At 42.0% G+C, this 27,215-nt stretch overlaps 1 protein-coding gene across 2 annotated transcripts in view; it reads left to right on the top strand.

Moving 5' to 3' along the window:
- The first annotated feature begins 7,135 nt into the window (after positions 1-7,135).
- The window catches only part of ccdc112 (coiled-coil domain containing 112), a 30,458-nt gene continuing 10,378 nt past the window's right edge, over positions 7,136-27,215 (top strand). For both annotated transcript variants that reach the window (XM_078566395.1, XM_078566403.1), the window contains exons 1-8: positions 7,136-7,188; positions 7,275-7,402; positions 9,922-10,043; positions 11,396-11,485; positions 13,822-13,897; positions 17,452-17,836; positions 19,914-20,330; positions 20,666-20,761. In XM_078566395.1, the coding sequence (XP_078422521.1) occupies positions 7,171-7,188; positions 7,275-7,402; positions 9,922-10,043; positions 11,396-11,485; positions 13,822-13,897; positions 17,452-17,836; positions 19,914-20,330; positions 20,666-20,761 (1,332 nt within the window). In that variant the 5' untranslated portion in view covers positions 7,136-7,170. The remainder of the gene's footprint in view (positions 7,189-7,274; positions 7,403-9,921; positions 10,044-11,395; positions 11,486-13,821; positions 13,898-17,451; positions 17,837-19,913; positions 20,331-20,665; positions 20,762-27,215) is intronic.

The following is a 27,215-nucleotide window of genomic DNA, read 5'->3' as shown; positions in this document are numbered from 1 at the left end:
AGCAGGGCACAAGGCCTAGAGACTGGAGGGAGAGGGCAGGGGAGGTCGAATTTAGACCCTGAGACCTGAGGCGGTGTGTGGGTGTAAAGTATAGACCCTGAGACTAAAATGAATTAAGAACTAATGGGGGTCTAGTGGTGCTGTCAAGCATGTACTGTATAGCGGAACAATTTTTTGGGCTAAATGACAAACTGAGTAAATCCGGATATTATTTAAGTGATTAATTTCCTTATATTTTTCAATGCAGGTTGCTGAGTGCATTGGATAGCTTTGAGCACATTGAATAGCTTTGAGCACATTTGATACCTTTGAGCGTGCTCCGTCTGGCTGAACTTGTTCTCACACTGAACAATTTCTCCTTTAACTCCTCTCACTTCCTCCAAATAAAAGGTGTGGCTATGGGTACCCGCATGGGCCCCAGCTATGCCTGTCTCTTTATGGGGTATGTGGAACATTCCTTGTTCCAGTCCTACTCCGGCCCCCTCCCACAACTCTTTCTCCGGTACATCGATGATTACTTCGGTGCTGCTTCATGCTCTCGTCGGGACCTGGAAAAATTTATTAATTTTGCTTCCAATCTCCACCCCTCCATCATCTTCACATGGTCCATCTCTGACACTTCTCTTCCCTTCCTTGACCTCTCTGTCTCAATTTCTGATGATAGACTGTCCACCAATATCCATTACAAGCCTACCGACTCCCACAGCTACCTCGACTACAGCTCCTCACACCCCGCTTCTTGTAAAGACTCCATCCCATTCTCTCAGTTCCTTTGCCTCCGTCGCATCTGTTCTGATGACGCTACCTTCAAAAACAGCTCCTCTGACATGTCCTCCTTCTTCCTTAACCGAGGTTTTCCATCCACGGTCGTTGACAGGGCCCTCAACCGTGTCCGGCCCATATCCCGCGCATCCTCCCTCACGCCTTCTCCTCCTTCCCAGAAACATGATAGGGTCCCCCTTGTCCTCACTTATCACCCCACCAGCCTCCGCATTCAAATGATCATCCTCCGCCATTTCCGCCAACTCCAGCATGATGCCACCACCAAACACATCTTCCCTTCACCCCCCCTGACGGCATTCCGTAGGGATCGTTCCCTCCGGGACACCCTGGTCCACTCCTCCATCACCCCCTACTCCTCAACCCCCACTTATGGCACCTCCCCATGCCCACGCAGAAGATGCAACACCTGCCCCTTCACTTCCTCTCTCCTCACCATCCAAGGGCCCAAACACTCCTTTCAAGTGAAGCAGCATTTCACTTGCATTTGCCCTAACTTAGTCTACTGCATTCGTTGCTCCCAATGCGGTCTCCTCTACATTGGAGAGACCAAACGCAAACTGGGCGACCGTTTTGCGGAACACCTGCGGTCTGTCCGCAAGAAAGACCCAAACCTCCCTGTCGCTTGCCATTTTAACACTCCACCCTGTTCTCTTGCCCACATGTCTGTCCTTGGCTTGCTGCATTGTTCCAGTGAAGCCCAACGCAAACTGGAGGAACAGCACCTCATCTTCCGACTAGGCACTTTACAGCCTTCCGGGCTGAATATTGAATTCAACAACTTTAGATCTTAAACTCCCCCTCCCCCCATCCCCACCCCGTTTCTCCCCCACCCCACCCCCCACCCCCGCTTTTTTTTTCAATAATTTATATAGATTCTTCTTTCCCCACCTATTTCCATTATTTTTAAATCTAAACTAAAACCTTGTTAGTCTTTCCACCCCACCCCCACTAGAGCTGTACTTTGAGTATCCTGTCTTCCATTCTTAATTAGCACTTTTCTCAGACAAATATCACCACCTTCAACACCTCTTTGATCCTTTTGTCTGTGACATCTTTTGATTACCTGCTCATCTCCACAATCACCACACCCTCAATGTCTCTCTCCACCCCCCCCCCCCCCCCCCCCCCCCACCACCTTAAACCAATTTATATTTCTCCCTTCTTCTAACTATTCTTCAGTTCTGCCGAAGGGCCATGAAGGCTCAAAACGTTAACTGATTTCTTCTCCGCCGATGCTGCCAGACCTGCTGAGTTTTTCCAGGTAATTCTGTTTTTGTTTTGGATTTCCAGCATCTGCAGTAGCTTTTAGCTTTTTGTTTTTAGGTTTGAGTGTACTGGATGTAGGTGTGAGCGTGCTGGATGTAGGTGTGAGCGTGCTGGATGTAGGTGTGAGCGTGCTGGATGTAGGTGTGAGCGTGCTGGATGTAGGTGTGAGCGTGCTGGATGTAGGTTTGAGCGTGCTGGATGTAGGTTTGAGCGTGCTGGATGTAGGTGTGAGCGTGCTGGATGTAGGTTTGAGCGTGCTGGATGTAGGTTTGAGCGTGCTGGATGTAGGTGTGAGCGTGCTGGATGTAGGTGTGAGCGTGCTGGATGTAGGTGTGAGCGTGCTGGATGTAGGTGTGAGCGTGCTGGATGTAGGTTTGAGCGTGCTGGATGTAGGTGTGAGCGTGCTGGATGTAGGTTTGAGCGTGCTGGATGTAGGTGTGAGCGTGCTGGATGTAGGTGTGAGCGTGCTGGATGTAGGTGTGAGCGTGCTGGATGTAGGTTTGAGCGTGCTGGATGTAGGTGTGAGCGTGCTGGATGTAGGTGTGAGCGTGCTGGATGTAGGTGTGAGCGTGCTGGATGTAGGTGTGAGCGTGCTGGATGTAGGTTTGAGCGTGCTGGATGTAGGTGTGAGCGTGCTGGATGTAGGTGTGAGCGTGCTGGATGTAGGTGTGAGCGTGCTGGATGTAGGTGTGAGCGTGCTGGATGTAGGTGTGAGCGTGCTGGATGTAGGTTTGAGCGTGCTGGATGTAGGTGTGAGCGTGCTGGATGTAGGTTTGAGCGTGCTGGATGTAGGTGTGAGCGTGCTGGATGTAGGTGTGAGCGTGCTGGATGTAGGTGTGAGCGTGCTGGATGTAGGTTTGAGCGTGCTGGATGTAGGTGTGAGCGTGCTGGATGTAGGTGTGTGCGTGCTGGATGTAGGTGTGAGCGTGCTGGATGTAGGTGTGAGCGTGCTGGATGTAGGTTTGAGCGTGCTGGATGTAGGTGTGAGCGTGCTGGATGTAGGTGTGAGCGTGCTGGATGTAGGTGTGAGCGTGCTGGATGTAGGTGTGAGCGTGCTGGATGTAGGTGTGAGCGTGCTGGATGTAGGTTTGAGCGTGCTGGATGTAGGTGTGAGCGTGCTGGATGTAGGTGTGAGCGTGCTGGATGTAGGTGTGAGCGTGCTGGATGTAGGTGTGAGCGTGCTGGATGTAGGTTTGAGCGTGCTGGATGTAGGTGTGAGCGTGCTGGATGTAGGTGTGAGCGTGCTGGATGTAGGTGTGAGCGTGCTGGATGTAGGTGTGAGCGTGCTGGATGTAGGTGTGAGCGTGCTGGATGTAGGTGTGAGCGTGCTGGATTTAGGTGTGAGCGTGCTAGATGTAGGTGTGAGCGTGCTGGATGTAGGTGTGAGCGTGCTGGATGTAGGTGTGAGTGCACTATCAAATTTGATGTCAAGTTCATTCCAAATTAGAACTTTTGATGTCAAATAGTAATTGAGGTCATTGAGCACACTTGAAAACAAAAATGATGTCAAAATTTTTGGGTTGGGAACATACATCTCTTCTTTTTCTGTCATGACATCCATAAATGTATTTTGTATTATGAGAAGTAGCTTCTAACTGTATGTGGAGCCACAAAATGAAAGGTCTCCAAATAGAGGAAAGGACAAATTAAAAACAGAAATAGCTCTCAGGAGGCTTTTTCCAACTCTTTTTAGGCCATATTCTCTGCAAAGATTGCCCAAGTAACCAAATAAATTCCAGCAGAATGATATATTGTTATTCAACATAATTGGAACGAATTAAAGCTTTTAAAAACATAAAAAGCATTAGCTTGGCTCAGTGCGTAGCCCTCTTGCTTGAGTCAGACATTTGTAGGCTCAAGCACAAAATCTAGAATTACATTTCAGTGAAGCATTGAGAGAGTTCAATAGCTGAGAACCATCAACTGGTAGAAACATTACACAAGGCCCTGTTTGCTCAGTGAACAAAAAATATCTCATGGCAATAGAACAGGGAGCTTATACCCTGACCTGGCCAACACCCCTCCACCAAACAATACTATCAAAAAGAAATTAGCTTTTTAAAAAATTTACTGTTTGTGGATGTTGTTATACATAAATTGGCCATTGCGTTTCCACATGAAACACCACCAGCTACACTTCAAAGGTAATAACTGCTTAAATATTTTGGGATGACCCAAGGATGATATAAGGCACTATATGAATGTAAGATCTATCTTCTTTCAAAAAGAACCTGGGGAAGGGATGAACTTTCTATCTACTCCTTTTAAATTCATATTATCCCATTTATATAATCCCAGCGCACATTATATTTTAGTGGATAAGTCAAAATAAATATTTGAATTAATATGGCATCTCAATCAGATCAAAATATTTTACATAGGTTAACTACTCTTTAGAGTGCAGTGATTGTTGTTATCTGGGTAAAAGTAGCATCTACTCTGAGTCAACAACATCCCAAGAATGAGATGAATTATGGTGACATTAATTGAACATTGAATAGAAAATGTGCCATTGGATCTTGAACATCAATCTGAACCATCAGGATTATGGGTTAAAATCTCATCAAAAGGCCAGCATCTCTAGGAGTACAGCAGTGCCTCAGCACTGCACTGGAATGCTAGCTGAGATTATGTGATCAAATCCTGTGTGGTGTTTGAATACAGAATCTTATTACACAGAAGCAAGATGAGACTGGTAATTCTGTTGATAACAACTGTCATTATGAATGAGCTCCAAAGCATGCTCCATGTCTGGTCCTGCTGGGCCCAATTCTGACTCACTCGATTAAAACCATCATCAGACATCTCATTTAGATGAGGATTCAGTCAGTACTTCCTAAAATAAAGCAAAACAATATGCCAGGTATTGACACAAGAGTCAGGTATTGGCCTTGCCTTTCCCAGTCTCATGTTTGAATCCAACCTCGATTGATGTGCTGAAAGCAGCTCCATGCTAGTAATAGTAAGGATATGAGAAGTGAGTTGGGAAGTCTCAATCCAAGGGGGAATTACACAACTTCACAATCCCAGCACAGTCTTTCACCCATTGGGAAACATAACCATGAATTTAGGTGCATGTCCAAATTCATAATATGCAGTCCTGGTGGTGAATGCCAGGATCACCAATTTATAATTAAAATTATAATTATAAAATTACCCTTCTAGTTGTTATGGTCACAGATTTGAGACAATATGACAACAATTCAACTTTATTTGGTAAACTCATTCAGGTGCCATTTGAATGGTTGAAATGGGAAGTGGGACCATTCACATCCATACAATAAGGCATGTTCTTCTCAGATTGGGATTAAAGCTTGCTGCTTGGGGAGAGATTGAGTTTTACCCTGTACCCTAATCATGTTAAATCTGATTCGGCAAACAGCTGAGGGATACAGAGGTGCTCAAAATGGGGAATAAAGTGTTCCATTCACTTGCACTGGAAGCTCTGACCTTGACACAATTGGTAACAAACTAAAAGGAGAGACGAAGTAGACAATGGATCTATTTACTACAGTTTGACCTTGTGCCAAGTTGTCTTCGGTTTCTCTGGTTAATAAGAGCTGAAAGAGAGAGATGATTGCTTTTCCTATTTGTGTTTGGGGAAAACCTTACAGAAGTAGCTGATTTGGATTCAATGTGATTTTTTTTTTAATGGATTCTGTGGATATGAGTATGGATTCTGAACCCTTATATTTCCACGACAGTTGTGGTGGGAATACTTCCACTTCCAGTCCAAGATAATATATTTTCAAGTTTTGTATTTGAAATTATTATTTGAACAGCTTGGGTTCAGTCAATTCAAATCTGAACCTTGACACATAAAAGTTACAACATAGAAACAGGTCATTTAGCCTAGGCAACCCATAAATTTCTATACCCTGAGCTACTACTGAAAGAAAAACTTGCATTTGTATGGCACGTTTCATGAGCTGAGGACATCCCCAAGCGCTTTACAGGCAATGAATTACTTTTTGAAGTGTCGCTGCTGTAACGTAGGAAAAGTGGCAGCAAAAAACACACTTATTAGAACTATCTCCTGGTGAGTGGGTTCATACAAAATGTAATTCAATAGTCCAAATATGATCACTTGCATTTGAGACTAATGAATTATTTCAGATGATAATTTAACCTTGTCCTAATTTAATAACCATTAAGTTAACGCAATAAAATTAGATTACATTTAGAAGCTTTACAGAAACACTTACTTGCCCTCCAATATGGAAAGTCCGCAGGATCTAGTCCCCCCATGCAAATTATGGACTGAGGGTGCACGACCTGATGGACTCTCCATTCCTCCGGGGTTAGGTCTTCTGCTCCACAGGATCCTACTTGAATTTGGCGTGCCTCTCGTGCCAAATGGGCGACCTCTTTGGTGCGCCGCATAAGGTCATCCCAACGTGTCTTGATGGCCTTTACGGACCTTTTGACCCGTGAGACTGCGTTGACCTTGGCAGTGATATCTTGCCATATCTTGTCACGATCTCCCTGCGACAGCCTGTGGGCACGACTGAAAAGTTGATCCCTATGGGTGGTCACTTCAGCAATCAGTACTTCCAGCTCATCTGAGCTGAATTTGGGCAGTCTCTGTCTCCTCTGCTGCTGTTCTGCCATTTTGCTGAAATCTGCAAACTCCCTGCACCACGTGGCTAACTCCCAACAGAATATTCATTTGCATGTTGTCAACATGCCCGAAAGCTTGTTTTGCAGATTCCGCAGACTTAACAATAATACCTCTTTATCAATTATACGCATGGGTCGTGAATTACGAGGTGTTCCGCAATTTTTCCGCAACGTAAAACTGCGTTTGCGGAAAACTTGCAGAAAATGGGCCTGTGTATGTGTGCAGAAAGAGAGGAAGGAGTTTGTAGGCGGGGGTCGACAGCAATTTACGGCAGGATTTGTGCTAGCTTGTAGTGAGCTGTCTGCAGCATATTTGCTTTGCAATGCTGTTTTTTTGCTGAGCTGCTGCTTCTTCTGCTGCAGTCCCAGCGCCTTCTAGTGGACACTGTGGCCGCGCGTGGGAACACGAAGAGCGAGTCTGCGCCTGCGCACCTCCGGCCCCGGGGCGTGAGTCTGCACCTGCGCCTGCGCGTCCCTGGGCCCGGGACTTTGCTGACAAAGATGGCGGCCTTAGCAACGGTGGGGAGTGATTGATGGTCTTGTCTGGGTGTGCATTTTGTCTGCTCGTGGTGTGTGATTAAATTCTCTCTCTCTGTTTGTGACAGGCTGGCGATTGCGGTTGGATACCAGGCTCAGTGTCGGGGCAGCAGCAACAGAAGGTTCTCAACGCCGGCCGCGGGGAGTCGGGTGGGAAAGCCGCCTTCAGCCGGGAGCTCCGCAAACTCTGCCTGCAGTGAGTGTCAACCCCGCCCGCCTAACACAGAGCGTGGCGAATATGCGACCTCAATGAAGGCCCCCAGGAACTCCTGCACTTAAAAGAGGGTTTGATTAGTTCACTCATTATTATCTGGCCCTGATAATGAGACATCATTATACAGAGAAATTTATAGAAGGAGGCCATTCGGCCCACAGTCTCCGTGCTAACTGAACAAGAGCTATCCTGCCTAATCCCACCTTTCAGTGATATGAATAAAACCAAAATACTGTGGATGCTGGAAATCTGAAATAAAAACAGAAAGTGCTTGAAAAACTCAGCCGGTCTGGCAGCCTCTGTAGAGAGAGAAACGGTCAACATTTTGAGTCCGTATGACTCTTCTTCAGAACCCACCTTTCAGTTCTTGGTCCGTAGCCCTGTAGGTCCTGACACATCAAGTACTTGCCCAAACATTTTTTAAATGCGTTGAGGGTTTTTGCCTCTACTCCATCCTTTTGAGCAGTCCTTAATGTCTAGAAATCTATGTTCCCTCTTTATTGATCTCTGTTAATGAAAATAGGTCTTTCCTATCTACTCTATCTAGGCCCCTCATATAATGTTATACACTTCAATTAAATCTCCTCTCAGCCCTCTTTATTTCAAAGAAAACAACCCCAGCCTTTCCTCATAGGTAAAATTATCCATTCCTAGCAACATCCTCGTAAATCTCTTCTGTATCCTCTCTTGTTCAATCACATCTAACTGTAATGCAGTGACATGTAGAACTATATAAAATACTCTAGCTGCAATCTAACATTGCTCTTATGCTCTAGCCATCGAGTAGAAGGAAAGGAAAATATCCCGTAAGTCTTTTTGACCACCTCTCCATCCCTCCTGCTACCTTAAGGAATCTATTGACATGCACTCCAATGTCCGTTACCATGCCATGTCTTCTGTCTCCATGTGCAAGTTACCAATTTGGTCTCTAATTGGTCCCACTCTTCTGCTTTTGTTAACCTCTTGCTCGTTATGTATTTATAAAACATCCTTGGGTTTTCCTTGATTTTATTTGTCAGTATTTTCTTCTATGCTACTCTTTCTTCTGATTCTATGCTCCGGATTCCATCTTAGTTTAAACTCCCCAATAGCAGAAGCCAACCTCCCCGTCAAGATAGTGGTCCTAGCCCTGTTCAAGTGCAACCCTTCTGACTTGTACAGGTATCACATCCACCCAAACTGTTCCCTATGCCCCAGGAATTTAAAGTTGGCCCTCCTGCATCATCTCTCCAGCCAGACACGTTTCTCCCCCAACTCACCTTCACTGTTCTGCAGCCTATGTGTCATCCTTGATCCTGGCACCAGGGAGGCAACACCAGCTTGGAATTACCTCTTACCTCTGCCTGTCTGTCCCCCCAACTATTGAATCTCTGATCACAATTGCTTTTCTGACTTTCCTCCAACCTCTTGCATGGCTGAGCCACTCATGATGCAGTGTACTTACCTCTGGCTGTGAGAATAACTCCCAGAGGAGCTATCACATCACCAATATTCACAATTGAATACTGTTGAGCTAGAATCACTCAGAACTCATGTACTACCTTCCCCTGGCCCTGCTTGACTGGCTGTCTGTCTGATACCTTCTGCCTGCACGTTGTTAAGATGAAACATGATCACCTCTAGAAACTACCTTGAAAGCACCTTTAGAGAAGAAAAATGACCATGTTTCACTTGTTAGGATAATGTCAAATTTGAGCAATGCAACAGTGTTTTTGTAAAGACACTGTTGCTTCTGGAATTTCTATGAAGGAAAACTCATATTTATGTAGTATATTTCTTAAGTAGAAAATTCCCAAGACACTTCACAACAACTTAGGAACAGGAGTAAGCCATTCAGTCCCTTGAGCCTGTTCTGTCATTTAATTACATCATGGCTGATCTGTATCATAACTCCATTTATTCACTTTAGTTCTGTAATCCTTAATACCATTGCCTAACAATCTTATCAATCATACTTTTGAAATTTCCAATTAACCTAGCTTCAACAATTGTTTGTGGGAGTGAGGTTCAGAATTCTAGTCTTTTGTGTTTTCATGCCATCTGTTAAAATGTGTACTTTTGTGGATGTTAGAAAAAGAGATGATTAAGCCTGGTTGTAATGCCCTCGAATAGTCCATTAACTGACAGATAGTCATTTTCTAGACTGGGATGTGAAGAATAATCATGTTTTGAGATATCAAAAGGCTGCTAGTGCACATGGAATTGTATTTGACCTAAAGCCAGTCCCTCAGGAGAGAATATAAGCGCTTGTTATTAGTATCTAGAGTAACATCTTTTTCTGGTGTATGTAGACATTACCAAGCTGGATATAGCATAACTGCAGAATAAATAAAACTAGTTGAGTGTTTGAAATCCATAATACAGGAGCGTCTGCCACTGTTAACTCAAATATGAAGTAGTACAAATAAAATAATTTTTGAAAATACACTATTAGTTGGGAAGCTTCTGCGCAAAATAAATTAGGATTCTTCACATTTTTTGATATTTTTCCCCCAATTCAGAATAGCCAATTTGGAAAAGGACAAGAATACCCATCTTTTCAATAGAAGGAATGAGTTTAGAGCTGAATATAGCACTCTTGAAGAACTGGAGCTGAAACTGACAAACAACAGAAAAACAGAAAGTAGGAACTCATAATTTATTTTTGGGTATTTTACTTTTCGTTAATCACAATTCCGAATTTTCTCTGCTGTCATGGCAACCTGTGCTTTTCCTCTCTATGTAATTAAGAATAGAATGCATGTTGAATATTGCTGAAAAGAGACATGTTGCCAAAACTTTTCATCTTGCACTCATCACGACAAATGCAAGAACGTCAAATTTCAAACAATCATACCAATTTAAAGTACAGGACAAAAGGATGCTGATGGATTGGCAAATCAAATCTGATTGGACAAGGTGTTGCCACATAGAAAGCAACAGGGAACCATAGTCTCCCCAAGCTTCCAGGTAATGCAAAAAAAGACACCAGGCTTGAACATATTCCTTTTGTTTGCAGAGAACGGTTCCCTGCATATGAATGCATGTCGCTTCTTGCAAGCGTAAATGAACCACATTATGAGTTTGACTGATTATCTTAAATTAGTTCTAGCTGTTTTTGCACTCGGAACAGTTAAGAAAGTCTAACTAATTGCGGAATTACATCTGACAGTAGATATTTTGGGTTTTGCAAGCTCGAGCTGGTTGACCAAAGGAACATGTTTGACTCGATCAGCCAATTGCTGAACTGTACGGCCTATGTACCTGGCATTACACTGGCACTGAAACTCATACATGACGTTACCCAGTCGGCTGCTAGAAGAGTATTTTTTTGGACTGACAGCAGCATTCTGTTAGTGGAAAATACCACTCACATAGCCACTGCATAGTAGCAACGTTAAACGTCTTGCTTAGCCTGTTGTTCAAATTTTTGAGATACTTTGCCTTTCCAAGGTAAGTTCAGGATTTCAGGTCGACCTCTCTTGACTCCTCCATTGTTGCTAAATTATCAGGCGGTTTGTTGGATTACTAGCACTGGATGAGCAAAAATTTATACCAATTAAATATTAAAATTCTAATCCTTGTTTTCAAATCCTTCCATGGCCTTGTCCCTCCCTATCTAAGAAACTCCACTGGCCTTAAAACACTGAAATATCTGCACTCATCTAATTCTGGCCTCTTTAGTATTCCTGATTTTAATTGTTCCACCATTGGTGACTGTGCCTTCAGCTGCTTAGACCCTGAAATCTTGAATTTCCTCCCTAAACCACTCTGATTCTCTACTTGTCCTCCATTAAGATGATCATTAAAATCTACCTCTTTGACCAAACTTTTGGTCATCTGCCATTTGTCCTCTCACATGGCTTGGTGTCAAACTTTGCTTTATAACATTTCTCTGAAATGCCTTGAGATACTTTATTAAGTTAAAGGTGCTATATAAATATAAGATGTTGTAAATTTAATTCGTAATTTCTTGTTTGAATTTTTTTACAACAGAGTTGAAGGTTCAACAACAACTTGCAAAAATACACCATAATGTGAAGAGATTCCAGAGCCAGCTAATGGATGTCAAGCCCACTCCAGAATGTATGTATAACATGCAAACAAAAATGTATGTGTATCCATGATTGTGATTATGTCTTATATAATATACTATCTAAAGCTGTGCAGAAGTGCTCTAGGTCTTCTGTACAAGCAGTATGGGAGGATGCTTCTGTGGAGTATAAACACAGGCATGGAACAGTTGAGCCAAGTGGCCTATTTCTGTGTTGTAGATCAGAGAATCTTGAGCGTGTGTCCATGAGAAAGTTTAAAGGGCACTTCGAAATCAGCATCTTTTTAAAAATTGCATTGCACTACTCCTGACATGCACTTGGAGTGCACATCCTGAAATTGCACACTCCTAACATAGAGAGAAGCATAAGATTGTAAGGAAAATTAAAAAGTGCCACTCCACTGTCACCGATGTTGAAGGATAGGAAACTCCTCCCCCAGATCTATTACTGACAGTTGGCTGAGAGCTCTGTTCTGGCTGGAAGCATACACTTTCCTGCCTGCTGTGTTTAACTTGAGTAGGCGAAGCAACAGGTCCGTGGAGTTTCATGTCCATGTTGTGAGGTAACTTTTTTTGAAGTATTTTTCATGGAATGTGAGCATTGTTCCATGGCCAGTATTTGTTACCCATCCCTAACCAGGTACAGCCAAAGTGCTGTTAGGAAGGGAGATCCAGAGTCCCAGTGACTGTGAAGGAGTGGTGTTGTAGTTCCAAGTCAGGATGGTGCATAGCTTGGAGGGAAACTTGTCGGTGGCAGTATTCTGATGGGCCTGCTGCCCTTCCTTCTAGGTAATAAAGGTCATGGATTTGGAAAGTGCTGTTGAAGGAGCTTTGGAGAGTTGCTGCAGTGCATCTTGTAGATGATATGCACTGCTGCCACTGTGCTGGTGGTAGAGGGCGTGAATGTTTAAGGTGGTGGATGGGGTGTCAATCCACTGGACTGCTTTGTCCTGAATGGTGTTGAGCTTCTTGAGTGTTGTTGAAGCTTCACTCATCCAGCCGAATGGAGAGTATTCCATTAGACTCCTAACTTGTGCCTTGGAGATGGTGGACAGCATTTGGGAAGTTAGGAGATGAGTTACTCACTGAGAAATTCCCAGCCTTTGACCTGCTCTTGTAGCCACAGTATTTATATGGCTAGTCCAGTTCAGTTTCTGGTCAACGGCAGGGTATTTAGCAATGATAATTCTGTTGAACATCAAGGGGAAATGGTTAGATTTTCTCTTATTGTAGATGGTCATTGCCTGACATTTGTGTGATGTAAATGTCACTTGCAACTTATCAACCTAAGCCTGAATGTTGTCCAGGTCTTGCTGTATGTGGGCTTCAACTGCTTCGATATCTGAGAAGTTGTAAATGGTACTGCACATTGCAATCATCAGCAAACATCCCACTTCTGACCTTTATGATGGAGAAGCGATCATTGCTGTAATGACTGAAGATGATTTGGCTGAGACAAGTGCAAGATAAAGAGGGCTCAGAAGGGCAGGTTCAGATGAGGACAGGAGGCAGCAGGGAAATTAGATACTCTGAGCTGTGGGCCAGAATTCAGAGGAGCAATTCTGTTTTAAGTTGAGAAACAATCCACTGATTTGGGGCAACATTGTACGTTGTGAAATAAAGCAGCTTAATAATTTGTATCAAACTTAATTTTGCTAAATGTTCACTCTGTCGTCAGAGAGTTTAAAGAATTAAGAACAAAAACAGAAATACCTGGAAAAACTCAGGTCTGGCAGCATCGGCGGAGAAGAGCAAAGTTGACGTTTTGAGTTCTCATGACCCTTCAACAGAACTGTTCTGCCAGACCTGCTGAGTTTTTCCAGGTATTTCTGTTTTTGTTCTGGATTTCCAGCATCTGCAGTTTTTTGTTTTTGTTAGTTTAAAGAATTACATGTGCATAAAATAATAACTGGTCCAGATCACAGTGGATTACGCTGTTACACATCAATATAGAGTCAACCTCCATAACGTTGCTTCAGTAAGTGGCTAATGCCACTGAAACCAAGTTAGTTCTACAGCAGACCTGAATTTCTAACAAATGGATAACATGCTTGACACTAAAATTCTGTGTAATTTAGGATTCCAGTTTATTTTTAAATTATTCTTGAATTATCCTGCTGTCGTGATCCACAAACCTGATTTTAAAGCTTTTAGGAGGGGAGTGATGGTGGACTTGTGATGATTCTTCAGCACCCTGTGCCTCTCTGGTAGAAAGATGCTCAGTTTCATTTTGGTATTTCCTACTTCAGTGTAGTTGGGATTGGATTATTTCTCCTAATGCTTTGTTTGTGAACTATTATCGATGATAATAATTACGATATTTGCTCTCATGTATTTATTAATGGATTAAGAAGTGTGATGTTTTCAGTTATAGAAAAGTTGAGAGAAATCATGGAAGAAGTTGAAGATGCAATCAGTGTCTTTAAAGAAGAACAACGGCAGATGTAAGTTCTTAAATGTCTGGACTTCTCAGTGCCACTACAACAATTCAAAGCTTCTAGTGACTTGCATTTAGATGTGTTGATGCTTTGGCTGAAAACAAAATTGAAATTGCAAATAGGGAGAAGAACATACAGGAAGAAACAGTGAAAGTCAAATTTGGATCTTTGAAGCAGATATTTCCACCCTGAAGTCCCTGCATATTTGTTATAACCTAATAATGGTACATACATTTCCAGTTGGTGAATATATTTTTCAATATCTGTGCAGAAAAGCTTAACATTTCCTAGCAAAAAATGAATTTAATGGTTGCATTAAGCTTTGGTGCCACTTTGTCATAGTTACTAGGATTCCAGAGTTTAAGTCCCAGGGGACCTGAAACTTTTGTACTTATTTCCATTTGAATGTGGAAAAACAGCCAGTAGTACAATTAGAAATGACAAATGTAGGTTATGTCTCGAGAGAGAAAGTTATAAAACTAGGATGAAGCACATGTAGGTCATTGGTGGTGTAGAGCTGGGAGCAATTTGCAGTGATAAAGGGGCCATCTCTCCTGTCACCTTCCTTTCCTATCACCCAGTCATGCCAGTTTTTTTGCCTTTCCTTTGAGGAATTTTGAATCCTCCACCTGCTCCAACCCACCACTGTTCCCATCCCTTCTTCCTCTGCTGGGGAAGTTTCATGAAATGCTGTAGAGGAAGTTTGCATCAGAGTCCACAAGCTTCACTGGTTACCATGCATGCATCTGTTAGAAAACAAGTTTACATATCTTCCAAGTTCAGTAAATTTCAGTTAACTTAAAATAACAGCAAGCCTAACTGTCCAACCTCTTGAAAATTTAGAATAAACACTTTTATGTTCTCCATTTACTCAGTTTTTTCTTGTAGCTTTTGTTCAGGAGTGAATCCTCTACAGGGTGGGGCAGCAGAGATCTTGTTTCTTTCACTCGCAGATACATGACAAGGCAGCACAAGCATTGCAGTATAAAAGGATCCATAATGACTGATGAGATGACAAACCAGAAAGTTTAGATCAGCTGATTTTGTCTAGAATTGAGTCAGATTCACCAATGCAGGAATGAGTTCAGGCTGAGGGTGGGGAAAGACAAATAAAAGCGTTGTGTGTGTGTGTCTTTGTGTGTGTGTATATTATATATATATATAAATATTATAACATGTATTATATATATAAAATATACACATGTATGTATGTATAAATACACATTTATTTAAAACTTACCTTTAGAACTTACCATTGAGCTCCATTTAGTTATAATTTCAATGTACAAATAAACATACGAATTAGAAGTAGGAGTAGGCCATTTGGCCCCTCGAGCCTGCTTCACCATTCAATAAGATCATGGCCCCTACTCCACATTCCCGCCTACTCCCAATAACCTTTGACTCCCTTGTTAGTCAAGAATCCACTTATCGCTGCCTTAAAAATATTCAATGACCCTGCCTCCACCACGCTTTGGGAAAGTGTGTTCCAAAGACACTCGACCCTGTGAGAGAAAAGATTTCTCCTCATCTCAGTCTTAAATGGGTTAACCCTTATTTTTAAGTTGTGTCCCCTAGTTCAGGTCGCTCCCACAAGGGGAGACATCCTTTCAACATCCACCCTGTCAAGTCCCCTCAGGATCTTATATGATCTCACTCCAATGGATACAGGCCCAACTTGTCCAACTTTTGCTGATAAGATAACCCCAACCATCCCAGGTACCAAGTCGAGTGAACCTGCTAATGCTTCTAATTAGCATTTATATCTTTCTTAAATAAGGGGATCAAAACTGTACACAACTCCATATGTGGTCTCACCAACACCCTACAACTGTAGCAAAATATTCCTACTTTTATATTTAATTTACCTTGCAATAAACAATAACATTTCATTTGCCTTCCTAATCACTTGCTGTAACTGCATACTAACATTTTATGATTCATGTACCGGGACACCCAGATCCATCTGTACCTCAGAGCTCTCCAAAAGCCCTCTTATTTAAATCATATTCTACTTTTCTATTCTTTCTGCTAAAGTCAACAAGTCATATTTTCCCACATTATACTTCCATCTGCTAGACTTTTTCCCACTCACTTAACTGTTCTATATCCCTTTGCAGACTCCTTATGTCCTCTGCATAACCTACTTTCCTACCTATCTGTGTATCATCAAATTTAGAAACCATACATTTGGTCCCTTCATCCAAATAATTGATATATAATGTAAATAATTGAAACCCCAACGCTGATCCCTATGGTGCTCCACTTGTCACATCTTGCCAACCCGAAAATGACATATATGTGCCTACTCACTGTTTCCTGTTCGCTAACCAATCCTATCCATATTAATATGTTACCCCCTGCACCATAGCTCTTATTTTATTTAATGTTGTGGGCAGGAAGGGGGTTAATTTAAACAGCCCTGATTTTTCCTCTCGCCACTCATCCGTAAACAGGTGTTTTGATTTGCTTCCTCCTTTAAAAGCAGTGACATATTTCCCAACCCGTCAATTTTCGTGTGATGCAATTTTCTATTAATAAACCCATAGGAAACTTGAGCTAGGATGAGCTCAAAGGGTTAAGTTTATTTCCACACTCAAAACACGGTGGGGGGTGCGGGGGGTGGGGGGGGGGGGCGTTTTGCCTCGTAGCCCCCTGTGCGCTCATACAGTAAAAGAGGGATAGAGAAAAGAAAGACTTACAGAGCAAAGAGCATAGAGAAAAGAATTATTATTGTCTGAGTCCAGAATTCAGAATCAAAGTCCAATGAGTTATTTCTTCATGGAGGTCGACAGGCTGAGAGCAGTTCTTTATAATTCACTTTTCCAGTGGCATTGACTTCACACAACGAAATAGGCTGATTCATTTCTGCATGCCTTGTAGGTAATGGTACAGCAGTTCCAGTAGAAACAGTGTAGATGGGGCCATTTACTGTGCTGCTGCTTGTAGATGGTAAAATGGCAGATTGAGGTTTTTTTGAGTACAGCAAGGCAATATTTCTGGTTACACAAGCTGAGGATTCCATGCCACATGATTCCCAACTCTTCAGTGTCTTTGACAAAGGGTGTGTATCCCCCGTCTGGGTTCCCGAGATGGTTAAATGTTTGAACCATTGAGACTTGAAAGGAAGGTCGTGGGGTCCTTTGTCCTAGCAGACAAGTAGGCTCTGGTGGGCCAGGCCTGGCTCATGAAATGCAAATTGTCTTTGTATAGTTTCCTTTGAACTTGGTCTCTGTAGCCCACAGGGGTTGTTAGAGTCTCTTCAGAGATAACGAGGTGCAAGTTCCCCTGATACTGCCAGAAAGTTCATTTTGTTCAAGGGTCACAGACAGACATAGCTTCAGCCATTTTAAAATGAGTCCAGTTTTTAAAATTTTATAAATTATCGATGACAATATCTATCTATATATACATATTAATTAAAATATATAGTGTGAGGTCTTAGTCCCCTGACAGTAGTAATCTTTGATGTGGCACTTTGTCAAATGCTTTAGCACATCCAAAGGTTCCCCTTTATCCACATAGCTTGTTAAATGTTTTCTGTTCCATTTTTAATTAAGATATGAAGAACTTCTGAAGGAAGAAAAGACTAGCAGTCAGGAAATTTCAGCTGTGGAAAAAAGAATAGAAGTATGGGCCCAGACTCCAACAGCAACTGTGACACCCAAGACCACTTTGGCAAAAGGAGCATCAATTAAATCTGGTCCAGACAATGTATTGGCTGAAATTGCAGAATTTGATAAGTTCCTTCAGCGGACTGGACGCCAAGGTGGCTGGGATGATTTTGACCATCAAAACTTTATCAAGGTCTGGGTAAAACACAAAGGAAAGGCAGCATTCATTGAAGAGGCTCTGCAATATTTGGTTGGGAGGACCCATGAGGATATAATGCAGCACGTGCAATGGTACCAAGAGTTTCTCTTTCTAGAAGAGAGGCAGAAAGAGGTAGGAATTTGAGGAAATATCTGGTTAGAATATTTTAAAGTGTTGAGTAGAATTGTAATTTAGGAGCTCAGTTTTTTTTCCCCTGCCACATTATTCTTTCTGGTAAGATTTACTACACAGAGAACACTCTTTGGCTCTAAAAACATAGAAATATAGAGACTTAGAAAATAGGAGCAGGAGTAGGCCTTTTGGCCCTTCAAGTCTGCTCCACCATTCAATATGATCATGGCTAATCCTCTATCTCAACGCCATACACCTGCTTTCTCCCCATACCCCTTGATGCCTTTAGAGTCTCAAAATCTATTTCCTTAAAGATATTTTATTCGTTTCAATGAGATCCCCCCTCATTCTTCTAAACTCCAGTGAATACAGACCTAGTTGACCAATCTTTACTCATACGACAATCCTGCCAACCCAGGAATCAGTCTGGTGATCCTTCGCTGCACTCTCTCTGTGGCAAGTATATCCTTTCTTAAGTAAGGAGGCCAAAACTGCAAACAACATTCCAGGTATGGTCTCACCAAGGCCCTGTACAGCTGCAGCAAGGCATCCTTGCTCCTGCACTCAAGTCCTCTCACAATGAAGATCAACATACTAATTTCCTCCTTAACTGCTTGCTGCACCTGCATGGTTACTTTCAATGATTGGTGTACAAGGACACTCAGATCCCTTTGTACATCAACATTTCCCAATCTATCACATTTAAATAATACTCTGCCATTCTGTTTTTACTACTGAAGTGGATAACTTCACTTATCCACATTATACTGCACCTGTCATGTATTTACCCACTCACTCAACCTGTCTAAGTCGCCTTGAAGCTTTGTAACATCCTCCTCACCACTCACATTCCCACAAAGTTTTGTGTCACCTGCAAACTTGGAAATATTACATTTGGTTCCCTCATCCAAATTGTTGATACATATTGTGAATAGCTGGGGCCCAAGCACTGATCCACATGGTACCCCACTAGTCACCACCTGCCGCTCCAGAAAAGACCTGTTTTTTCCTACTCTCTGTTTCCTGTCTGCTAACCAATTTTAAATCCATGTCAGTATGTTACCCTCAATCCCATGTGCTTTATTTTTGCACATTAACCTCTTGTGGGGTTTTATCAAAAGCTTTCTGAAAATCCAAATCCTCCACATGCACTGGTTTTCCCTTATCTATTCTGCTAATTACATCCTCAAAAAAACTGCAGTAGGTTTGTCAAACATGATTTATCTTTCAGAAATCCATGCTGATTTTGTCTAATCCTGTTGGTATTTTCTAAGTGTCCTGTTATCGCATCCTTTATAATAGACTTTAGCATTTTCCCTACTACTGATGTTAGGCTAACCGGTCTGTAATTCCCTTTCTTCACTCTCCCTCATTTTTTTAAAAATAGTGGAGTTATATTTGTCACCCTCCAATCTGCTGGGACTGTTCCAGAACCTACAGAATTTTGGAAGCTGACAACCAACGCATCCACTATTTCTATGGCCACCACCTTTAGTATCCTGGGATGTAGGTTATCAGGCCCTGGGGATTTATCGGTTTTCAGTCCTATTATTTTCTCCAGCACTACTTTTTAAAATAATTTTCTTCAATTCCTCCTTCTCACTAGAACCTTAATTCCCCAGCATTTCTGGGAAGTTATTTGTGCCTTTCTCCATGAAGACAGAACTAAAGTAGTTGTTTAATTGCTCTGCCATTTCCTTGTTCTCTATTATGAGATTATGAGTTCTCCCGTTTCTGTTGATGGCTATATTTCCTATTCAGTAGCAAGCTGAAGTTTTTAATGTATCTATTGATTTTGAAACTAAGAAAATCACAAAACACCCAGTTCAGTAGTGCAGCAAGTAGCTTCAATAAATTAGAGGTGCAACTTAGATTCGCATCCTTAATTTCCCATTAAGGAACCCTGCAGAAAGGGAAAATCAGAAGGTCAGTACCGTAGTGCTCTTGTGCAAATCCTAGCATGTGGAATGAAATTATTTGAGATTACATTACAGTATTAAGCCTTGGATCTTCATAATTGGAACCGATAGCTCTGAGACAATTGTCAACCTGAATCTCCGATGAACTTATTTTTCAGGCTATTCAGAAATGGAAAACAAAAAAGCACTATGAAAAAGTGAAGCTGCTGAGGATGCAAGCACAGGCAGAAGGGGAACTGGATGCAGTGCATCTAGCTAAAGAAAAGGCAAAACAGCTCAGACTTGAGAAGGAGAGAAAAGAAAGGGAAGCTCAGCTGCAATCATGGAAGAAACAGAAAGAACTGGAACTTGCTCTTGAGACAGAGCAACAAATGAAGGAAGAAATAGAGAAAATGAGAAGGCAAAGGAAGGAAAATCAGAGGCGGCTCGAAATAAAAAGAATGCTCAAAGATTGTGCTGAACAAAAGAAGGAGAAGGAGGAGTTTCTGCGACTGGAAGCACAAACGAGAGAGGAAGCTGAAAAAGAAGAAAGACAGTGGCTTGTAGCAAGGGAAATCTCCAGGTTTCAAGAAAGGGTGAGTCTTTTAGATTTGTTTATAAACACTATTTCATAATGTTTAGCAATATTTATTGCTAAGATAAAATAAAACGTACTTCATTTCACTTTTTAATAGTCAAATATGGAAACACTTCCTTATACTTTTTTTCTGTACTTAATAAATCAGTTTTAGTAAAATTTTGCATTTTAAAGAAATGTTTTGAGGTGTAATCCTAAGATATGTCGTCTCCTTACATTTTGTAGAAATATTTTCAATTTGCCAGTGCGTCCACATACAACTTCTCATGAAAGATAGAAAAAAGGAAGATATTTTGTAGAAGCAATTCCTGATTATCTTTTTATACCATACAGGATTTTCAAAAGTTGGAGTGCAAATTGGCAGAGAAAAGAACAAAGCAAGAGGAGGAGGATGAACGAGAGAAGAGATTGGCCAAGCTTAAAGAGAAGGTTAAAAACATACTGAGTTTAATATGAGAAAAAGCAACATGCTCATTGGGCTTCACTGTGATTAATCCCTATTTGTTAATATAAACTTTCTAAAGGGAAGTATTGCTCTGGCAGATAGCTCAGATTTCTATTCATTGAAAGGCTGAAAATAAGCTAAAGCTGTCCTTCCAGATACATTTCAGTCAAAATGGAATCTGATGGACATCTGCTATTTTAGTTCTCCCAATAAAGGGCGCTCTCTACTGACTCTTCCGAGTCTGATCTCACTCTGAATGTTCAAATTCAACTCAGCACTTTGTTAATTTTGAAGATATGAACTTTAAGACTGAGAAATATCACTTTAATAGTAATTTTTTTTATTTGTTCATGGGATGTGGGTGTTGCTGGCTGGACCAGCAGTTATTGCCCATCCCTAATTGCCCTTGTTCAGAGGGCTCTGGGTCTGGAGTCACATGTAGGGCAGACCAAGTAAGGACAGTAGACTTCCTTCCCTAAAGGACATTAGTGAACCAGATGAGTTTTTATGACAATCGGCAATGGTTTCATCATCAGACTTTTAATTCCAGATTTTTACTGAATTCAAATTCCACCATCTACTGTGGTGGGCTTAGAACCCAGGTCCCCAGAGCATTACCCTGGGTCAATACCACTGCCACCACCTCCCCTTAAGTTGGCTGGAATCAAAGCCATCCTCTGCATTAACCAAGCAGATAGTGAATCTCCATGGGGCTGCATTTTTGACAGACAAAAGGCCAATCATTTCATCTTGGAAACTTGTCTGTTTTTGTGGACAATGTTTCCAAGTCTAATTACCTCTTCTCCTGCCTTAGCATTGCAAAGATATAAAGTGATATTAAGAGCAACTGGTATTTAAAGTGCTTACAAGAAGAAAGGATGAGCAGCTGATTAAAGTGCCTTCAACACTGAGCAGCAGTACACGAGGGGAATGGTATAATGGTAGTAATATAGCATTAGTAACATAATTTGCCAGAATCCATTGTTTGCGCCTCATTTAGAGAATATTGAGCTCTGCCCTAATTTTGCTAAACTCTCATTTACTGATATCATTGGATGGACTTTGTACAGCTTTATTAAGTTGTGTGAGATAAACACATTCTTATGGAACAGTGTGGCTTTGGAACTGGTACCATCCCTGAGCACCAACTTATTGGCTATTTTATGGGTAAAATGACTCCTTTTCTTACCAATCAGTCAATCTCTTTCTTTACCTTTGGAAGTAATGGTGTGGAATCAATCTGGGTGTATGTATGCACATTGGTTTTGCATCTGGCCTTAGTGTCATATGATCAGCTGTTCTCCACTCTCTTAATCCTGTAAATAACCTTGGGAATTCTGTTCTGAAGTTTCCTGATTTACCTTCACTATTCTTTATTTCTTCTATTCTGCAGATTAGATCCAATTCCATATATGCCTTTCTACTTAAAAGTGAACAACTCTGATCTTAAATTACATGCAGAACTCAGTAATTACTTTCTCTCTGTGCTGTAAAGTAACTGCTAATTCTCCCTGAACCTTCAGCTCTGTTCCTCCTCGTCCGTGTAGCTTTTTTTAGGATGATTGAAGAACTGTCTTTGTTTAACCATGGTTCAGCATCCGAAAGAACTGAAACTGCTGCTCCAGTATCTAACTTAAAGTGTGTTCTAAGACCTTCTACCAGGATGTCTGCACTGCAAAAGTTTCCATTCTACATTCTTAGGAGAGATTAAAGTAGTATCTCTGTCTTGTGAATCTTCAACTTCATGGACGAGATGTCAGCTGTGGCTCAGTTCATAGCACCCTCGCCTTTGAATCAGAGGGTTGTGGGTTCATGTCGCACTCCCGGAAACCAAGAACTGTGATTGTACTCGAAAGAGTTGCAATCTGTGACTGTTGATAACTCGAAAGAGTTTCAACTTCATGGACTTTGTTTCCTTTTAAAACTTTTCTTTCTGCATGGTCTGCCCAAAATTGCACCATTGGTATTGCAAGTCTTTGGCAGGACAATTCCCGTTTCTTTCTCTTTCGTGCCAACAAAAGCTAGTTTGGGTTGCTGCTATTAATTGCTTTTCATGCCGCACCTATCTCTTTTTATATCTGACGAATTCATCTGTATCTGTTGCTTTAAGATTTGGTCTTGTCCTCTCTCTCCAACAACTATTCTGTTGCGAATTAGCTCCTCTTTTACATCGTCGTACTTGCAATCTTCTGCTAACCACTACAAATCATTAATAACGCGTTAATGCTTTCCTAATGTTTCTGGGTATATTTATAGAATGTTGTGTGTTCTACAGTGGTGTTCTTATTTAGATTAATGCATCAGTAATTTCAAACCTTTATGGCTTTACCCTCATTCATTCCCAGGGTAACTAAAATGTCATCCGCACCGTTTCCCATTATGCATAACAGTGTGCTGACCTGTTCACAGTCTGGCTTCACTGCAACACCCAATGCAGTGTGAAATCAATCAAATCTCTCCTACCACGTTAGCTACGTTTCAGCCTGATTCAGCCTGCAACTTTCTCGACTCTCTGATAGATGTAGAGATCTTTCTAGCCCCATCTTTTTACCGCTTGCCACCATATATTATTCTGTTGTTGGGTTGGAGTAGATTCAATGATTTCCGAAGACTGCTAGCTATAAACACTATGGGCAGAACTTTTCATCCCGCAGGCGGGCGTGTGCCCGACCCAAACTGGAGTCAAATAGTGCGCAATGATGTTGGGTAAGTGCCCGGACGTCATCACGCACTCTCGCGATCTTTCGGTCGGCGGGCGCGCCTGAGAGGTGTCAGTGCGCCTGCCAACAATTAAGAGGCCTATTAAGGGCCTTAAGTAATTAATTAATTTGTATTTTTCACTGCCCGCTCAACCGCTTGGTTGGCAGGTGGGCGAATAGGCTAGGCAGCCTTTGCAATTTTTGTGAAACCTCATCCACAGGTGGGATGAGATTTCAGTAATTAATTAAAAAATAAATAAAAACATTTGGGCAGGATTTTAATAATCACCATGTAAAGGTATGAGTTCGCTGTGCGGACATTTTTTCTGGACTTTAACAACTTTAAATTTTGTTTTTTAAAATCTTCAGCTCCCTGAGGCAGCTCTGTGCCTTCAGAGAGCTTTCAGCACGGCTGCCCCGTGCATGCGCAGGCCTCAGCACTTGTGCTCCCGCCCCGCCCTGGCAGCGCTGAGGCTCCCAGCGCTTGTTTCATGCTGGTTGGCTATTAATCGGGGCCCGATCACGGGCAGCACATTTCACGGCTGCTCCCGGGCCCACCTGCCACGCCCGCCAGACGAGGGGAAAATCCTCCCCATTACATTTATTTTAATCTATTTAAAGATTATGGTGAACACTCTTACAAACTTCTGACCATGCATGCTTTTCCTCTTTCATTTACTTTAGACTGTCCCAGGGTGTCACATCACATTAGTATATGTTGCTCCCTTCTATGACATCATGGACCATTACAGTTAACCCTTGATGGGACTTACTTTAACATACTCCATTATAGTACAAGAGATATTTCAAAAGATGAGGGAGGAGAGGAATTTCTGGGTTGTTCTTGAAGAAACACAGTCCACAGTCACAGCCCAGAGGAAAGCCTAGGTTCAGAAAGGGGGGAGGGGAGGGGGATGTGTGACTGTTCAGGAGACGGATAGTGAACTAGAGAAGTTGAAAGGGAGGTCCCCCAGACACTGGTCCTGTCCAATAGGTACAATGTACTTGCTACCTGTGAGGACATGGAGAAAGACTGCAAAGAGGACAGCCACAAGGCACAGTGGCTTAGAATACTGTCCGAGGGGGAAGAACAGAATAGAAATGTGGTCATGATCGGAGATAGATGGCACGCTCTGCAGATGAATGACAGTTCCATAGGGTGTGTTCCCTGTCCAGTGCCAAAGGATATCTTAATAAAAACAGAAAATGCTGGAAATACTCAGCAGGTCTGGCAGCATTTTTGGAGGGAGAAAGAGTTAACGTTTCAGGTCAAGGACCTCTCTTCAGAACTGAAGGAAGATAGAAATATAATAGGCTTTGAGCAAGTGAAAAGTGGGGAGGAAGAACAGGTCTGTGAAAGGATATCTTAAAGTGACCGGAAACAAATTTGTAAAGGAAAGAGGTAAATCTAGTTGCCTTGTCCCATGCTGGAGCAAAAAGCACAGGTAGCAACAGGGAGGAAGTCCTGCTAAGGAAGTACTAATAGCTCAGAAAGCATTGACGCACTTATTAATGATTTGTAGCGATTAACAGAAGATTGCGAGTAAGACAATGTAAAAGAGGAGCTAATTCATGACAGAATAGTTGTTGGAAGGAGAGAGAGAGAAAGATTGCAAATAGTTTGGTTCAGCCTCAGCCAGTTGCCAGAGTGAAGGATGGAGCTGGTGGCTAGGAAACAAAATTTGTCTTGGGGACCTGTTATAGAGTTGATTTTTCAGGCAACTTTTCTTGGTGGAAACATTGAACTTTATTTACAAGACAGCAACAGCAGTGTGTGTGCATCAAACACTATAACTAAACACTAGGTAATGATACCCAGACTGTGACAGGGAGGGACAGAGTGTACAAACATTTTTTTAAAAAGCAGAAAATAGGTCAAAGGGGGAAAAAAATGGTAAAAAGGCAAAATTAGTGGCTCTTTACTTAAATGCACCGTAGTATTTAGAACAAAATAAATGAATTAACGGCATAAATAGAGGTTAATGGGTATGACCTTATAACTATTACGGAGACATGGTTACGAGGAGATCAAAGTTGGGAACTAAATATTCAGGGGTATGTGACTTTTCAAAAGGACAGGTAAGAAGGAAAGGGTGGTGGGGTAGCTTTGTTCGTACGAGATGGAATAAGTACAATAGCAAGAAATGATCTTGGGTCGGAAGATGTAGAAACCATATGGGTGGAGGTAAGAAATAACAAGGGGAAGAAGACACTGGTGGGAGCAGCCTATAGGCTCCCTAACAGTAGCTATTCTGTAGGACAGAGAGTAAATCAGTAGATAATGAGGGCATGTAAAAAAGGAAATAAATGCAATAGCTATCACTAGAGAAAAAGTACTATTGGAAACAATTGGGGCTAAAGGCCGATTATGCCCTTGGACCCGATGGGTTGTATCCTAGGATATTAAAGGAAGTAGCTACAGAGAAAGTGGATGGATTGGTAGTAATCTTCCAAGAATCCTTAGATTCTGGAAAAGTCCCAGAGGATTGGAAAACTGCCAATGGAACACCCTTATTCAAAAAGGAAGGGAGACAAAAAACAGGAAACCATAGGCCAGTTAGATTAACATCTGACACTGGGAAAATGTTAGAGTCTATTATAAAGGATGTAATAGCAGAGCATTTAGAATCAAGCAGAGTCAGCATGTCTTCATGAAGGGGAAATCATGCCCGACAAATTTATTAGAATTCTTTTGAGCAAGTAACAAGCAGGATAGATAAAGGGCAACCAGTAGATGTAATATATTTGGATTTCCAAAAGGTGTTTGATAAGGTACCGCACATAAGACTACTTCATAAGATAAGAGCCCATGGTGTTGGGGGTAGTATATCAGCATGGATAGAGGATTGGCTAATTAATAGAAGACAGAGTTGGGATAAGGGGGGCATTTTTGGGATCGCAACCTGTAACTAATGGAGTGCCACAGAGATCAGTGCTGGGGCCTCGATTATTTACAATATATATTAATGATTTACATGAGGGAAGTGAATATACTGTTGTCAAGTTTGCGGATGCTACAAAATTAGGTGAGGAGGCAAGTGGTGAGGATGACACGGAGTCTGCAGAGGGTTAATAGACAGGTTAAGTGAGTGGGCAAAAACTTGGCAGATGGAATATAATGTAAAATTTGAGGTTATGCTCTTTGGCAGGAAGAATATAGTAGCTGAATATTATTTAAATGGAGAAAGACTGCAGAAAGCTGCAGCAAGAGGATTTGGGGTCCTCTTGCATGAATCCGAAAAAGCTAACATACGAGTTCAGCAGGTAATAGGGAAGGCAAATGGAATTTTGGCCTTTATTTCAAAGGGAATGGAATATAAAAATAGGGAAGTCTTGCTAAAACTATACAATGCCTACCTTGAAGAAGTATTGCTCTTTTCTCCAACAGGATTTCCGCTTCTCTCTTTTGCCTTGTTCACCTTCATTGCTTTCCATTTCTCTCCTGGTGTTTGACAAGGTGTTTACTAAAACCCGCTTTCACAGCCATATTTCCTTCCTCAGTGACCGTCTCCGACTTACCCCACATGGATTTCAACTGAAGTTCCATCCCTCATGTTTCGAACCCACCCAGGATTACAGGTATATCTGGGACATAAAACCCTCCTCGGACTGCTGTTCTCGTCGCATCCTGAGACCCACACTCAGTGCCATGTGCCACCATATGAACACATTCGACCTCTCCCTCCAGCAGCACCGACGCACCCTTTTTCTAAGCTGCCCGTGCCCCCAGCTTCATTTT

The sequence above is a fragment of the Cetorhinus maximus genome, chromosome 2 (genome assembly GCF_964194155.1).
Source record: "Cetorhinus maximus chromosome 2, sCetMax3.hap1.1, whole genome shotgun sequence".
Taxonomy (NCBI): Eukaryota; Metazoa; Chordata; class Chondrichthyes; order Lamniformes; family Cetorhinidae; genus Cetorhinus; species Cetorhinus maximus.
Note: the sequence above shows the minus strand (reverse complement) of the source record. Positions and strands in the feature narration are given on the sequence as shown.